The following is a 16891-nucleotide window of genomic DNA, read 5'->3' as shown; positions in this document are numbered from 1 at the left end:
CTCTAGTAGCTGCAGCTAAAGTCCTCCCACCCAAAATCCATCCTACCCCCTTAAATGTATAAAGTGGAAGTGCACAGTTCCTAGTAGGTCCACCATTGGCACTATATGTTCTGATGTTTCTTCGGGCATCCTGCTTCATCTATTTTGAAGAACAACACCATACCCAATCCTGCAACAGGAGTTTCAGTCATGTATATTTTCTAAGAGATAGCACCCACCTCACTCAGACATGCATCCCAAAAACACTGGTACCATTTTTGTATTTCTTTATACAAAAAAAATCTTACACCATGTGCCATTCCTGATGCATATTATTAACATTGTTAATACAAATAATAGAGATATGGTATTTAACCCCTTGCCTGCTGATGACGGAACCGCTCTGTCATCAGCTGCGGTGGCGCTGTGCTGATGACGGAGCGGTTCCGTCATGGCCCGCTCGGAGCGCCTGCGCGGCGCGAATTACGCGCCTGCGCTGAGCGTTCCATTGAGCGGGGCGGGCCATGACGGAACTGCTCCGTCGTAAGCACAGCGCAACCGACGCTGGTGACGGAGCGGTTCCATCACCAGCATGCGGCCGCTGCGTGGCCGCCCCGCCCCCTTAGCACTGCGGCGGAATAGCCGCCGTAGTGAAGGGGTTAAAATTAGTTTAAAGGGTCTTTTTATGAATTAATATTTAAAATCATGTTGAAGCCAGATGTGCGCCAGTTATATGCCTTCAGTATTGCAATATAAAAACAAATTATATGCTAGTATGAAATATTTCCTCGCTTTGTACATTTGCACTTCTGCAGAATCCAACCCCAGGTCCTTCAATGTTCCATCACCAGAGAAAGAATGCGGCATTGGACATACCAACATCTTCTTTTTCTATGAGAAAGCACAGGCGCGGCCGGTACAGGTAAGAGTGGTAGGGCGGGCAGGGCATAGTCGACAGATTGGGAAAATAAAATAACAAAATAAATAAAACCACTTACCCTGCACACAATGCATTGCCGAAGCGGTGCGTACAACGTAAGTGTATTTTTTTTAACTAATTTTTTTATTTTTCCTATTCTGTCGTCTTGCGACCCCTTGCCCTAACCCACCGCTCTTACCTGTACCGGTCGCGCCTGAGAAAGCCATTTTATTAATAACTTTAAAAACACCGTTTTAGAATTCTAAAGATGCAAATGTGCAAGGTAAGTGACAGAACTCTCAAACCGTTGGGATATACATGTAGAATTTTAAATGTAGGACCTGGCACTCCTACACATAAATCTAAAAGAGGGCACTCCTCCGCCTCTGCTCCATCACCCAGCTGCATGGATTTGTGTCCAGCTGAAGCATCTTTAAAACCCAGCTGTCCTTCTGGGCTCCCTCCACGAACTCCTGTAAGGAAAGCTGTCCTACAAAAAAATAATAATTGTGGTTATTGCACTCTCAATAAACTTCTAGCCATGATTGGTCATTTTTGCTGCTGACATCACAATACGACTGAATGAGGCCCCCCACCACCACCATCAGCAGCATATGACTTTACTGGGAGATTCAATTATATATCAATAAGTTTCATACCCTTTCAATTTTAGCCAATTACTTTGGTGACCTGAAATATTGGTGATATTACCCTCATTCATCAGTAAAAAAAACTGCTTTCCCTACCTAATTTGACTATCCTGTATACATCGTACTCAATTGAGGCCTCTAGCATCCATAAATGCTCACTCCGATATGCATTACCTATGTACTCTTTATTGCATACACAAGATCTCAAACCTACCTGTAAAAGAAAGAGTATTTAACATCAAGTAGAATATAAAGTCCCAGCAGATAAATATGAAATGTGACTAGTCAGTTTACAAAAGCGACTAGTTAAATTAATTGATTTCATTTCTACTTTTTTGTCTCTTTCTTTAATAAATTAAATTTTTTATTATATTTAGCAAACTGCAGCATATAGCTACCACTGATTTGGCCTCAAGGCACTGTGCAGTTCTGGTTCACTTTGCGGTAAGGCAAACAAATTTTAATGGATGGAAGCTTATAGTGCGACCTGTTTGGAATGTTTAGGGTGATAAATCTTTGGCTAAGATATGCGCACCATGCTGTTACCGCAAACATGGTACTGCCCATAGGGAAACACCAATTAATACATACAATCTCCAACTGGCCTGGCTTTTGATCAGTGTGCCAACTATTGGTGCATTCATGGCCATTTGTAATGTCAAAGCAAGGTGAGGAACATACCACGGGATGGGAGATCTGGGGGGCAACCAAGTCTTTCTCTTTCTAGTTCCACTAATTCAAATGCAGTTTGAACTCTAGAGCTTGGAGCTGTGTACTGAGAAAGCTTCATCAGGGAGCTTGTCAACACAGCTGATGCTCACATGGCATCAAATTGCCCTAAACATCTAAGGTCAATAGCAACTTTTTTACGGTGGCCTTGTTGCTACTTAGCCGGCCCAGCCACTGTTTAGAAACAGGACACCTTCTAGCAAGCACAGGACATGGATTTAATGTATTCTGCCCAAATATTTCAAATACGGTGAGCATAACAGGGCCGAGACGAATTGCATAGACACCAAACAAAATAAAAACTGCCACCAGCAGGAATGAATTCAGTTTACAAAAGGCAGGAAATAATAAAGGAGACTGTAACCCAAGCCATGATCCGGGTAAATAAACATTAGGGCGATATTATTATGTATTATTTATTATTCCTAGGATGGAAAGAAAGGCATTAAACTGCAATATTTGTTGTTGCACCCTCAGAGACTTCTTTCGGAGTGACATTTGCATCTGGATTTTGTGTAGTCTCTCAAAGTGTGAAGTGTGGAATAAGTGAGGAAGGGTTTTTAACCCTTTTTTGCTGGGCCTCCCTCTGTCACTCACCCCACCTCGGTGCTGCACACTTTTTTTGGCTATTTGGGGTAGTTGGTGCTTAGGGCTCCATATCTTTTTTCCACAGATGGTACCCGTGCCCAACAACACAAGTGGCGCACCATTTTTATCGGTACAGGTGGGGCGTTTCTAGGTGGTATGACTTTCGTGGATTCCTGTGGATTCCTTGAGTTTCCATCATAGAAATGGAAAGAATATGTGTGATTTTAGGCAAAGTTTGAGTTTGCAGGACATCATGGGTAAGAAAACCATGTAGGATATGCAAGACACACCAGCCTGGAATCCCCTGGTTGTCTAGCATAAAAAAATGTCTAAGGTTGGTAGGTGTCCATGGGTGGCAGCCGAGCATGGCTCCTAACACCGCGCAGCTACCCCTACTGCTGATCTCTCCACATATCACTTTAGAGCGTTTTGTGTGATGGTCTCTTGGCCCACCCACGCTAGTGAGTTACCATCTGGAATTTTGTTTTACTTGGGGGGAATGCTGTGAGGAAAATGTGAGTTTTTAGTCAAGGTTTGAGGTGTGCAGAGCATTGTGAGTTTGAAAATGGACTGCAATCAAGGTCAAGCACACCCCCCTGGACTCCCCTCAATATCTATTTTTTTAGAACTGTATGGGTCTGGTAGGATTAACCTATCTCCCCTCCACAAGGGCAGCAGCAAGTGTTTTGGGCCCCAGGATGGGTGTAGTACGGGCCTAGGGAAGGTCTCTTTCCCCGTCCAAACAAATCCGTAAATTCAGTCCCTAGCGTCTAGTGGGCTATAGCCTCCCTGAGAGGCAGGATATAGATAATCGGTCCCAGGGGGTCAGAAAGACTGTCTGCTTTGTTTCTGGGGTGGTGGCGTAGCCATGACCACGATGGGCAGCCCCACCCCTATATTTCCAATAAAAATAAGTCCCTGGTATCCAGTGGGCTTCCATGGGGGGCGGGGGGTGCCTCCCCATGGAGGCATAGTGGGGTAATTACTTTCATCTCAACCTCAAACTCAACCCAGATAAAACTGAGGTGGTTCTCACCGGTGGCACATCCAGTCCCTGGAACCCACAGTTCTGGCCCTCCTCACTTGGTGTCCCTCCCCTACCTTCTCACTCAGTTAAAACCCTTGGGATCACGCTGAACCAACATCTCACCCTGCACTCCCAGATCAGTATAGTGGTATCCTCCTGTTTCTTTACCCTTCGCAGCTTTAGGAAAATTTCCAGATTCTTTTCCCCCTCCGCTTTAAAACTCATTCTGATGGCAATGGTGTTATCTCGCCTTGACTACGGCAACATCCTGTACAACAGTGTCCCGGCTTATGCCCTTCGACGCCTTCAACTGGTCCAGAACCAAGCCGTCCGCCTCATCCATGGTCTCCCTAAATTACACCACGCCACCCCTCTACTACACATCTTGCATTGGTTGCCCATGAGAGAGCGGGCCCTTTTCAAACTTGGCTGCACCACGTTTCAAGCCCGAGCAGGAACTGCTCCAGCATTTATAAATTCCGAAATCAAAAATTATACCCCGGTCAGACAACTCCGCTCCTCCACCCAGTCTCTCCTCTCCGTACCACGCTTCAGGGAAAAAAGGTTGGGGGGGGTGAGATTCGCTGTACTTGGCCCCACTTATTGGAACTCCCTTCCCCCCACCATTAGATCCATTCCCCTGTACTCTGACTTCCGCAAGGCGCTCAAGACTTATCTTTTCCTGCAAGCCTTTCCGTTTTAACCTCCTGTACCCCCTTCCTCTAGGTTCAACTGCATCCTTAGCGCCAAGAAACCGCTAGGTATATGTGCGCTTAATAAATGTTTTTAAATTCAAATTCAAATCTGCATCGCACCGGAGGGACAGAAAGGCTGATGCTCCATTTAAATGGGATGGGGCATGACTATGCCAATGGTGGCCAGCCTCACCCCTATATTTAAAAAAAATGCTTTCCCTGGCATCTAGTGGTTTTTTCGCCGAAGCAGAAGGACTGAGTCCCTATTTAAATGGGTTGGGGTCATAACCATGACAAGCAGCCCTCACCTCTATGTTTAAAAAATCTAAAATCATTTTCCTTACCTCTAGTGGGCTTTCTACCTCCCTGGGAAAGGCAGATTGGAGGTAATTATCACCATCAGAAAGACTCATGTCCAATTTAAATGGGGTGGAAGCATGGCCATGACCGTGGAGGGGGAGTGCCACCACTAATTGTTTTTTTTTTAATCATTTTGTTGGTGTCTGGTGTTGGTATCTGCACCCTTATCCACCCAACAAGGGGGGCAGAATGACCGATGCTCCACTAAATTGGGGCAGAGGGCATGATCATGCCCTGGGTGGGTTATGTACATCTATTTGTAGTGAATATTGTGCCCTGGAAGCTCCACCGAGTCCAACCACAACTGATGCTCTGCCTCGCCTTCTCTATCTCATAATAATGAGGATAATTATCTCATCTCCCCCAAGGAGGGTCGGATAAAAATAATCCCTGGCATCCAGTGGTGTTTCTACCCTCACCAGGGGGTGCCATATTGGGGTCAAATATCCCCATCCCGCCCAAGGGGGGGAGAGGGGGGGGGGCAGGAAGACTGGTATAGTTAAAAAAGTTAGGGAGAACAAGACCTTGCATTAGGGGCCGCTCCCCCAATCCCTGGTGCTTAGTGTGTGAATCCCTGCTTGGGGATTGCTCACCCATGGGTTCCCCATGCCGGGATAGCAATGGAGAAAAAAAAGAGTGTATCCCCTTTCCAACGATACCTCTCCCATGCCCAATCAGTGCATGGGGGGGGCTAAGAAATGCCCCCTCAAGCACTGATGCAGTGAAAGTAAACTAAGCCCTTCGATTACTTTTACTTTCAATTGACTGTAATGAGGGCAGCGCGCGCGCCCTGTACGCTGATCGCCAATACAGTAATAGTAAAAGTAAGACTCTGGCTGCTCAGGAAGCTCTTCTTGCTAAAAATGAAGTACAGGAATCTCTCTGGGTCTCTGTTTACCTTTCCAGTGCTGGTCAAAGGCAGACACATGCACACCCAAGAAGTTAAAAGTTCATGACGGTAGTTGTAAGAGAAGGTCTAACGGACAGCTGGGCGAGGGTGAATGCATGAATCTGCTGTACTTTTTGTACATGTAATGTCCCCCCCCCCAGTGTCTTACTCAGTTTCCCTTGAAAGTCTAGGCCACGGGTCTTAACTCTTTGACTACTGTGGGCTCCCGCTGTATTACGACTGGAAGCCGGCGTTCCCCTACTGGACAGTTTTCTGTGATTTGAACCTCAAAATAATATGCAAAGTTACAGTAACAAGTATACAACAAACAAATACCCAAATGTTGATACAATTATTTAGTTCACAAACAATCACCAACACACTGTGGAAATGATATATTCTTGGAATTTACTTAACCACTGTGCGCTACAACATTTGTAGACTCAAGTCTTGGCATCCAAGAGTGCTAGAATATATGGGATTTGTTTCATGATTGTTAGTAACACCTTATTTACAATCTCAAAAGGTGAGGTATTTAAAAGGAATATAAACACATTTTTACAGAAATACAATTGAATGTACCCTGACCTTTAGAGTGTCAATTGGAGATCAGCATCTAGTCTATGGGTGGATATGGAAAAGAATGTATAAGTACAGGAAGAAGTCTTACAGGTGTATTCTATTAGGCACTCTTACAATTCTTTGTAAATCATATGAAACGTCCAATACGTTATCAATAAAAGTGTAAAGCGGCCCTGTCCTTTCAATTTGTACTAAATGCACATGAATATTTCCTGAATATCAAACATATAAATGGGGATAGAAGGCATGCATACAATAGATCTAACCACTGGCAATCTCTCGGGGTAGCATTCCAACCTGTCATTGTTTAACCTACTGTGCCATCTCAGTTTGGACTCAGCCATATGCAGACACTCTTGACCCAGCTGCAATGGGAACAGTCCAGCCTGAACTGCCAAGCCAGGTACTCCCTGAACCGGAACAAAAGCAACCTAGGATTGGTCTCACACCAATTGGGGCTTGTCCAGAATATTCCTATTTTCTTGCCATCTAAAATGTTTTGGGTCCAATTCACCAACGTATGTAGCATGTATAAAATAGCATTACAGCAGAGCTCCTGTATGTACTCCAAAATGCCTTTGTAGTTAGGCCCCATCATTTTGCTAAAGATGGTTTTGCCTTATATATTTCAACATACTAGTATTGCAACTGTTTTATGTAATTGTATGTGAGACTTGCCTGTAATACTGAAGTTGGTTGTTATTTTGTGATCCAGTCAAACACGCTTAAAAACGCAAAAATCTTATCTAAAAAAGGGTTGTAAAGAAAATAGACATTTCTTTACATCACCGCTGACAATTATAGTCAAGTAGTTACAATGCTATATTGTGTTTTTTGAGGGCGTGTGTAAAATGCTACACCTGTCTACCAACAAACATCTAGGAGGGGTGTATCTATTCTGGATTATTGGGATAGAATGGTGATACATTTCATTATATATATATATATATATATATATATATATATATATATATATATATATATATATATATATATATATATATATATATATATATATATATATATCACTTCAATAAGTGTTTAATGTCTCTATACATCACAAATTACAGTTATCACAATGAACCAATGTATTGGTACTCAGTTCATCAATCTCGGAAGGCTGTGTAGTTCTTGCCGGAGTTTGATCTTGCGACCTGCAATTCATATGTGCAGTGAGCCTTCTTACTTGAAGAGAAACTTATAAACCATTCGGCAAACCTAAACTTTTTTTTTATTTCCCAAAACAAAATCTGAAAGTAAGATTTGCTTTTTTGAAAATAATAAAAACAATGACTCCCTCGTCAAGGAAGATTTCTCTCATGGTGTGGAGGCATTTACAAGTCTTTATTGCCCCTTATTGCAAGGTATTACCTGGCAGGGATGGACAGAAAAAGCTGGACATTTGACTACTCACTCTAAATCGGGCGGGCGGTCAAATAGCCAAGCCTCCAGTGTCCCTTCCCCTATCAGGCTGTCAGTGGTGTATTTCAGGGACAGAGTATACAGTTCTGCATGACTCTAAATGAGGTGGGTGGTCCTTCAGTATGGCAGAGAGGGTACTCCAGTGTCTTTAGGAGGGAGTACTCTACAGGGGTGTAACACAGGCTCCCGCATCCCCTGCGGTGCAGAGGGGGCCCCAAGCTCCAGGAGGCCCCCTCGGGACTGCGCTCTGGCGGGAGAACTCCTGATTGAGCTCAGAAGGGGAACCTCTAAGTTCTGTGCAGGGAGGCCCCCTCAGTTATCGTTACGCCAGTGGCTAGACACTGAATGAGACCCAAGTTTTAAGCTGCTTCCTAGTCATCATTATTGGTGTCTGCAGCATTTTTACCCAACCAGATGATTCACAATTGAGACATTTACTTTACTCATGACTTAGCGCTAGGAGTTTCTCAAAATGTGCAGCACTAGCGTTACTCTTGATTGTGCTCTTTAGTACATGGGTATTGTGGTCCCTGTGTCTATCTGCAGAGCACACTCTTTACCTCTGTCCACCCTCAACTCAGCTGTGGCCATAAGATAGAAGGAAATGATTAGATATGGTAAAATAGCCTGCTTACCATCTCCATTTTCATCCATGCTCTGAAAGATCCTTTCGCAAACCTCGTCTGCAGTCAGCGCCTGGACGTCTGGGTCTTTGCGCCAGCCTTTCTTCACATTGTAAATGGCCTGCAGGAGAAAAGACCTACAGGGTGACCACACACAATATCAGCTTGGAAAGCTAAAAGAAAACAGAAAGAGGTCAGATTTGCATAGCTGTTTACATGTCTGAATATTCAAATATGTTTGTTATAGTAATTCGTTAGGATTCGCTGTTTAAGAAATGCAAAATGATAGTTTCATACATATGGCCCCTTGTGCCTTGGCCTAAAGTTTTGTTCACAGCACTATCGACTGTGCCGAATGCCTGGGCTGCGTAGTCTTGAGTCCACTTCATAGCCCTTTAATCTGTCACTACACCTTTCCTGTTTTTTTCTCTCACTCTTGTAGGTCCTTTTTCATTCCTGCTTTTTGCCTTCCTCACTAATTTCTTTCTTTCTCTTCCTCTTTCTTTCCCTCTTTTGTGTTGTTATCTTTTCTTTCTTGATCACAATCTGTTTAGAAAAACTAAACGCTGTCGCCAAAAATGAGTGTTGGTGTTGCCCACTGCAATTAAGCACTACATTCACAGTCCACTATTACAGTTCAATCAATCAATCAGGAAACTTGTAAAGCACACTACATACTCATGAGGGTCTCAAGGCGCTGGGGGGGCAGAGGAGGGGGGGTGCTGCTACTGATTGCAGAGGCAGGTCTTGAGCAGTCTTCGGTAGGCCAGTAGGTCTTGGGTCTGCCATAGGTTGGTGGGGAGGGTGTTTCAGGTCTTGGCGGCGGGGTGGGAGAATGATCTGCCGCCGACGGTCGTTCTTCGGATGTGGGGGACTGTGGCGAGAGCTGGCAGGTGGGGGTGTAGAAGGTGAGTCGTCTGTTGAGGTATGCTGGGCTGGTGTTGTGGAGAGCTTTGTGTGCGTGGGTGAGGAGCTTGAAGGTTATCCTCTTGTTGACGGGGAGCCAGTGCAGGTCTCTCAGGCGGGGTGTGATGTGGCTGTGGCGGGGGATGCATTGCAGTCGTCTCAGGAGCTTGCCCGACGTTCTTGCGTAGAGGGCATTCCATAGCCCAGCCTGCTGCTGATGAGGGTCTGGGTGACTGTCCTTCTACTTTCGGTGGGGACCTACTTGTAGATTCTTAGGAGCATTTGGAGGGTGTTGAAGCAGGATGAGGAGATGGCGTTGACCTGCTTAGTCATGGAGTGGGTGGATTCCAGGATGACCCCAAGGTTGCGTGATTGGTCGGTGGGTGTCGGGGCTGTTCATAGTGTTGTCGGCCACCAGGAGTCGTCCGAAGCTAAAGGGGTAGAGCCTAGGATGAGGACCTCCGTCTTGTCTGAGTTCAGTTTCAGTCGGCTGATCCTCATGCATTCGGTGACGGTCTTCATTCCTTCGTGGAGGTTGGTTTTGGTGGTGTGGGGGTCTTTGGTGAGGGAGAGGATAAGCTGGGTGTCATCGGCGTAGGAGATGATGTTGAAGTCGTGCTCTCAGGCAATGTGGGCGAGGGGTGCGGCGTTGGGCTTAGGGATGAGCCCTGGGGTACGCCTCAGATGATCTTGGTGGCATCGGAGCAGAAGTGGGGGAGGCGGATGCTCTATGTTCTGCCAGAGTGGAAGGAGGTGGTCCAGTCCAGAGCCTTCTCTTGGATCCCGGTGTCATGTAGGCGTGTTCATAGTGTATGGTGGTCAAATTCAGAGGTACACAGGTCAAATTCGAATAATGGTAACACATCAAATGAACACGAGAAACAATTGTGTCACTGCTTAACAGATTTGATGTCACAGCTCCTAACAAAAGGAATGGGCTCCCCTCATAGTCACAACGTCTCTTCAATGTGGTCTTATACCACACTGCACCCATTAAACCCTTGTAGCCTGGTTTTGGACACATATCGCTTTTAAACAAACATAAAATGCCTTGACATTAAGCATATAAGCAGGTACTCCAAATGTAATATGTTATTCATTGCCATTATTGGGGCGGGGTATGGGGTGGGTGGGGGTATCACGGCCCATTTGAGGCTATGGCTAGTAAATCATATCACAAGTATATGTATTTATTAGTGAGAGATAAATAGACAGACAGGCAGACAGACAGACAGGCAGACAGATAGACTGATGGATAGAGTTCAATGCACAAAGAAGGTTGCATAGATAGATAGAGATGGTTGCATAAATAGGTAAGCTTGCATAGAGGGAGACAGACGGACAGACAGAGTTCAATACACAAAGAAGTTTGCATAGATAGATAGAGATGGTTGCATAAATAGGTAAGCTTGCATAGAGGGAGACAGACAGACAGACAGACAGACAAAGTTCAATACACAAAGAAGGTTGCATAGATAGATAGAGATGGTTGCATAAATAGGTAAGCTTGCATAGAGGGAGACAGACAGACAGACAGACAGACAGACAGACAGACAGATAGATAGATAGATAGATAGATAGATAGATAGATAGATAGATAGGGAGGTGGTGTCACTTAACGACAACAGTGGTCTAGAGGCTCAACACTTCAAACAGACACTCACTGACATCACCAACTGGATGACGGCGAATTTCCTTCAACTAAACGCCGGTAAAACGGAGATTCTCCTCCTGGGCAAAAACACCTCGTCCTGGGGTGACAACTGGTGGCCGGATGTGCTAGGCCCTCCCCCTACGCCTAAGGAATGTGTCAAAAACCTGGGAGTTTGGGTGGACTCTGCTTTAAAGTTCACGCACCACACCAAAAAAGTTGCCGCCACATGCTTTGGCGTTTTGCGTAATATCAGGCCAATTCTGAAGTTCTTTGATTGCCGCACTCGTCAACTTATCATCCAGGCGACCATTCTCTCCAGACTGGACTATGCGAGCTCCCTTTTATTGGGAGCTAACCTAGCTGAAATCACTAGATTGCAAAGAGTTCAGAATGCGGCCGCCAGGGCTCTGGTTGGTCTCCCGCGCCATTCCTCTATATCGGGAACCTTGAAGAAACTGCACTGGCTCCCGGTGGGCAAAAGGGTCCAGTTCAAAGCATTGTGCTTCGCTTTCAAAATTCTTAAAACCTCCTCCCCCCCAATGCTTCGCCCACTTCTGTCAGAGTACATCCCTAGGAGATCACTCCGGTCAGAGGGGCAGCATCTTGCGATCGTCCCCCGCACCAGACTGGCTAGAGTGGGCGGCCGCTCTTTCAGTTTCCTAGCGGCCAAGCTATGGAATAGTCTCCCTGAAGCTATCCGCGGGATTCAGGATCTCCTAGTCTTCAGAAAGGCTATCAAAACACACCTCTTTCAACAATAGTTCCCTCCTTAGCGTCTCCACCTCACTGTACTCTGTCCTTCCGCAGCGCCGGGACGCCCCTTTGCTGGGGCAGCCGTGCGCTATATAAATCACTATAGCATAGCATAGCATAGATAGATAGATAGATAGATAGATAGATAGATAGATAGATAGATAGATAGATAGATAGATAGATAGATAGATAGACGGACGGATAGAAGGATGGACGGATAGAAGGATGGACGGATGGACGGGTGATGGTGGATGAATGAAACATTACCTGTATAATTTCCCGCAGTTCACTCTTGTCCACACAGCCGTTGCCATCTTTATCGTACACCTTGAAAGACCACCTCAGCTTGTGCTCCAGTTTCCCTCTCAGGACCAGGTTCAGCGCTGCCACGTATTCCAGGAAGTCTATAATGTTATCCTGCAGAGAGAGTCGCAGTAGTTATCCGTGTGTACCTCCAGAGACACCGCCATCACCCTGCCTCACGTCACGGGTAGGCAGACCGACATCTATTTTAGGTGCTCCGCCCAAAATGTTTAGACCACAACAAAAACTTGATTTGTATATGTATCCGTTTCTGAGAGCTGTAAATAACAGGCTTTACTGTTTCCGAATGAAACAACGTCAGAAAGAGGGTAGGCCGAGCTGGGTTCCAACACGTGACTTACATGTTACAGTAAATGTCAGCAGCGAGCATTTAACTCATGGTGCATCTGGAAGTCGCCATCCTGGCCTGAGCTAGTTCACATCTGCGCAGTCAGCAACACAAACTCTTCTACACACATTCCTTTTACCACAAGCGATGACGTCACGTGGTCTTTGGTGCACACCCACGCCCCGTTTTTCACCTCTCAGTGACTTTAGAGGTTATAGTTCCAATGTGTGCAGAAGGCCTGGACTTGCCGACTCACAACACAGTAAAATACAGTTGTGGCTGTTCTTCCAGATCAAACAATGTGTACATAATCTACGTTTGAGTTTGTTGTGTGTCATTGTTTTTCATGGATATTCAAGTTTTTTTTTTCTAGAAGACTGATTGGAGTTCACTGTTCGCACTGAATTATTACATCCTACGAAATGTACTCCGGCCAGTGTGTGGGGGTGCATATTTGACAAATTCTAGCCCTGTTCTTAATCCCCCGAGCTCCCAGAATGCACTTGATTGCTAATTGAAAGCTGAGGACTCGAAAATGACACAGCAGTACCACGGAACTTAATGTCCTTCATGACATGGAAATATGTAGCAGACGTCATAGTGTCATTAAAGCTTCATCAGTATTGCAGCTGCCTCGGGGCGGGAGTGCGTGAGAAGGGGGCGCCCTCGCCTCCACAGCCGTGGTTTTCAAGGAGCGTCAGAAACAGTGTAGTCTGTCACTGTAGTTGGCCCCCACTTTCTTCCAAAGACTTATCTTGATTGGATTTTTAAAGCCTTAAAAGTAAAACTGCAAGCCCAAGGATGAGCGTTCGCAAAGTGTCTTGTCTCCAATACGCAGATGATCTAGTGATCATGGATCAAACAGTAGTAGGACTCCAAAGGAAACTAAATGTTTTCAAACATTAATGCAATAGGAAATTATTGACCGTAAATATAGAGAAAACTAAGATTTTATGCTTTGGGAAGAGTAGAAACAATTTTACTTGGTACCTAGGTCACGATAAACTAGAGGCAGTTACAGAATATAAATACTTAGGCCTCTGGTTCGATAGTGCGCTAAAATAGTCCACCCACCTGGAGGCACAAAAAGCAAAAGCCTTCTCGTCAATATGTGCGCTAAAAAAGTTTATTATAGCCTTATAGCCCGCCGTATAGGGCTATACCGGCTATTAAAGGCCCTCTCCAGCGTTAAAGGCCCCGAGCCGAAGCCGAGGGCCTTTAACAAGGGAGAGGGACTTTAATAGCGGTATAGCCCATCTACGAAGGCTATAAGGCTATTAGAACATTCTGTCACTAGAGGACAGAATGTTCTAACAAAAAAACAAAGCCTTTTGGAAGCCTGAGGGGATTGGAATCCCCTCAGGCTCCCTGAAGCCTTTGTTCACAGCCAGAGCTGCGAACAAAGAAGCATTGGAATGTTGGAGCGCCAGGCTAATACCAGCCATTAGAAGCCCAGAGCACTCCATTGTTTTCAATGGAGCTCCCAACATTCCAATGTTCTAATAAAGAATATGGCGGCATGACACATACACCAATGCTAAAGGCATTTGAAGCAATGATCCCCCGCAAGTACTGTATGGGGCAGAGTTACTATACTTGAGTGGTAAGCAGATGTGGGATCGGGAAGAAGGAAACATTTTAAAAATATTATTGTCTTTACCAAGCTGCACAATGGTCCAAGCAATCAGAATGGAACTAGGGATTACTTCCTAGACAGTGCAGGCTCAAATGGTATTACTAAGGTTTTGGAAGCGCCAGGACCCTGGAGTTGCACAGAAGGTCTCACAATGGTGTAGAGAGGAGATCCAATCAAGTCGTCTTGGTTGGGCAAAGGATGTGAGAAGTACCCTCCAGAAAGTAGCAGGGAGCCTTAACGTGAGATTTTCCCAGCACTCCTTGGTGGCCGATTTTACAGAAAGAATGCCACAAGGTCAGGCTTCCTCACGGGCCCAGGACCTTGACTATATGTCATTGAAAGAATCGGTCCAGTGGTTAAAGAATTCATGGGAAAACGAATCCTGGTTTCCGAATCTGGATATATTGCCCAACCAAGGTTTAAGACATGAGATCTTAAGGACCCGAGTCGGGATCAATTCATGGAATATAGACAGAAAAATAAAGTCTGTATTGATCGGCCCAGATGGCATATGTAATTGTGGGCTAGGTTCTAAAAATGATATGTTGCACATATTGCTCGATTGCACATTTGTCCTTGCCATACGGAAACAGTTTTTACGTCCAATATTTTTATCGCATAACTTAAAATCACGTGCCCAAGCGGCCTGCCTACTTACAGATATGTCCTCACTGGAAATTGCAATAGGATTGGGAAGATTCCAGAAGGCTATAAAAGAATTTACAAGGGGAAAAATACAGAAGAGGCAATGTTTTTAATTATTTATAGGCCTCCTATAAAATGTGAATCCTCTTTCTTTTTGAAATTTAGAGTGCTCTGTAAATTGTGTGTAATGAATTTTAGGTCCTGAGGGTGTTACCTTCTTTTAACATGCATTGTATTTTACATTTTTATTATGTAGATTGTTTACACTGTATGAACTTTATTATCCTTTGTATTGTTTAAAAGGCTGTGGTCTAAATAGACAAAGTTTCACTCTCTCTCCCAAGTCCCAGAAAGCAATTTCATTATTTTCATCAACGAGCATAGATTATATTGGGAAATAGTGTATAAAATAATATAATAGCCACACCATACTAAATTTTGAAATATTAAACCCATTTCCAAATGTGATTAAAAAGTATAAGACACTAAGCATACCCTAAAATTACAATCATCTACACGTAACACAACTGATTTACAGACATTTGATGACTACATTGGTATCCAAAGTGTCAGTTTAAAAAAATGTATTTTTACTATTTCTAAGACAAATTGTGATACACATACTTCAAATATTCTATCAAGGGTGCTTCAGCAATTAATTAATTAATTAATTGCAAGTTTATATAGCGCTAGGATCGACTCCCGGAGGAGTATCTCCGCGCTTCGACCGCTGCGAAACCCTTCCTGGCTTCCCTGAGAGATGGTCCCTTAATGGGTATCTCCAGGGTGAGACCAGGCATCCCCGGCGGTCTGGTGGGGCCGTTAGTGAAGATGAGGCAAGCTAGTGCCCAGAGTTGCCGAGTGCGATCGCTGATCAGAGTGGGCACCGAGGCGAGAGAATTATCGAGTCCGCTGACCCTGGTCCAGAAACCTGCCGCGTCGGGAATCGAACCCTGGTCCCGGGCCGTCCTCTGCTCTCGGGTCTGCCGCCTCTAACCAGTGAGCCACACTACTTCAGGTGGTGTTAGCTAAAAATCCAGGACATGGCTGAAGGTGTCACACATCATGGAGTATCTTGGCAGACATGGGAATTTTAAAATAACAGGCGTATGAGTAGCTCTAAAATTGAAAGTGCAGGAACGGTGGAAAAGCAATTGTAAAAGTGCTGATACTGTTTTTAAGAAAAACGAAGTAACAGTATTTCAGTTGTGGCTGGTTCCTAGTCTCTTCGATACGGGGTTATGCCATACCTCTCTATTTATATCAAAAAACAATTCGATTTTTTTTGCCTTACCCCATTTTTGTCAAATGCGCGGAACATGCTGTCCACATAGGTAGAGGCGTCATTGTTATCCTTGACCCCAAAGAAGTTCTTGAATTCGTGCAGGTGTAAGGCGCCGCTGGGACACTCCACCACAAACTTCTTGTACATCTCCTGCAGGTCCACCACGTCGATCTCGTCAGCAATGGCCGCCTGGTGCTGACCCATCTCTGGCCAGGCCACTGCTCGCCCATGAGCTGGGGGCAGAGGTACAGGGTTTGGCTATATATGGCGGTAATCTGACAGCCCACGGAGGCCGATGTTGCGTCTTCATTCCTCCAAGCACCTTCCAAGCACTTTGCTGAATGACTCCATCAGCTGGGGGGGAAAGTGTTTACCAGTAGAGGTAGTTGAGGCCTGACCAATCCCATTAAAGCACACATGAGAAAGCTCTTCATAAGCATCCCTTCGTTAATCCTGCACTCTGCCGCTACTTGTGTGTTCTTACACTCTCTCTGCTTTCTAATTAAACCTCGTGGCCTCTCTTCTGGAGCCCTGTTATATGAAAGCTGTGCTATTTATTCCGGTCTGACCGGTTCAACAACATAATATGTAAGAGGTGCGCCTCATGGCCAGGTTTATTTCTTGTTGACGACAGCCTAAAAGAACGAAACGTCGACCTAAATATCATCTCCCCAGGCATTTCTGCCATAGGACACCTAGATATATTTGTGTATTTGGTTTCCTTATGTATTTCTTGGAGTTGATTTTACTGTTATGAATTGTCATTTGAATGTATATTTGTTGCTCTTCATAATAGTCTTTGTATAGTTTTGCTCAACCTGTATCCCCATTTAATTAATTTTTCTCTGTGATTTATATCAATATAAATAATTCTTTTTAACATAATACCCTTCCTTG

General features: G+C 44.8%; 1 protein-coding gene across 1 annotated transcript; it reads right to left on the bottom strand.

Moving 5' to 3' along the window:
* Window positions 1-1120: 1120 nt before the first annotated feature.
* On the bottom strand, window positions 1121-16391 carry GUCA1B (guanylate cyclase activator 1B). Its single transcript, XM_086959900.1, has 4 exons — window positions 16004-16391; window positions 12044-12193; window positions 8476-8584; window positions 1121-1388 (listed from the first exon to the last, which is right to left on the bottom strand). The coding sequence occupies exons 1-4, from the start codon at window positions 16196-16198 to the stop codon at window positions 1261-1263; spliced, it is 582 nt and encodes a 193-aa protein (XP_086816026.1). The 5' UTR covers window positions 16199-16391; the 3' UTR covers window positions 1121-1260.
* Window positions 16392-16891: the final 500 nt, after the last annotated feature.

Source organism: Lissotriton vulgaris, chromosome 2_2 (assembly GCF_964263255.1).
Source record: "Lissotriton vulgaris chromosome 2_2, aLisVul1.2, whole genome shotgun sequence".
In the NCBI taxonomy this organism is placed as follows: Eukaryota; Metazoa; Chordata; class Amphibia; order Caudata; family Salamandridae; genus Lissotriton; species Lissotriton vulgaris.
Note: the sequence above shows the minus strand (reverse complement) of the source record. Positions and strands in the feature narration are given on the sequence as shown.

What these genes read in the sequence shown, in the direction of transcription:
- GUCA1B (XM_086959900.1), bottom strand. Translation starts at nt 16,198, where the DNA reads ATGGGTCAGCACCAGGCGGCCATTGCTGACGAGATCGACGTGGTGGAC. An exon ending in AACTGCGGGAAATTATACAG is followed by an intron (nt 8,585 to 12,043) that starts GTAATGTTTCAT and finishes TTTCTCCTGCAG; the next exon opens with GCCATTTACAATGTGAAGAA. An exon ending in CATGGATGAAAATGGAGATG is followed by an intron (nt 1,389 to 8,475) that starts GTAAGCAGGCTA and finishes ATTTTTTTGTAG; the next exon opens with GACAGCTTTCCTTACAGGAG.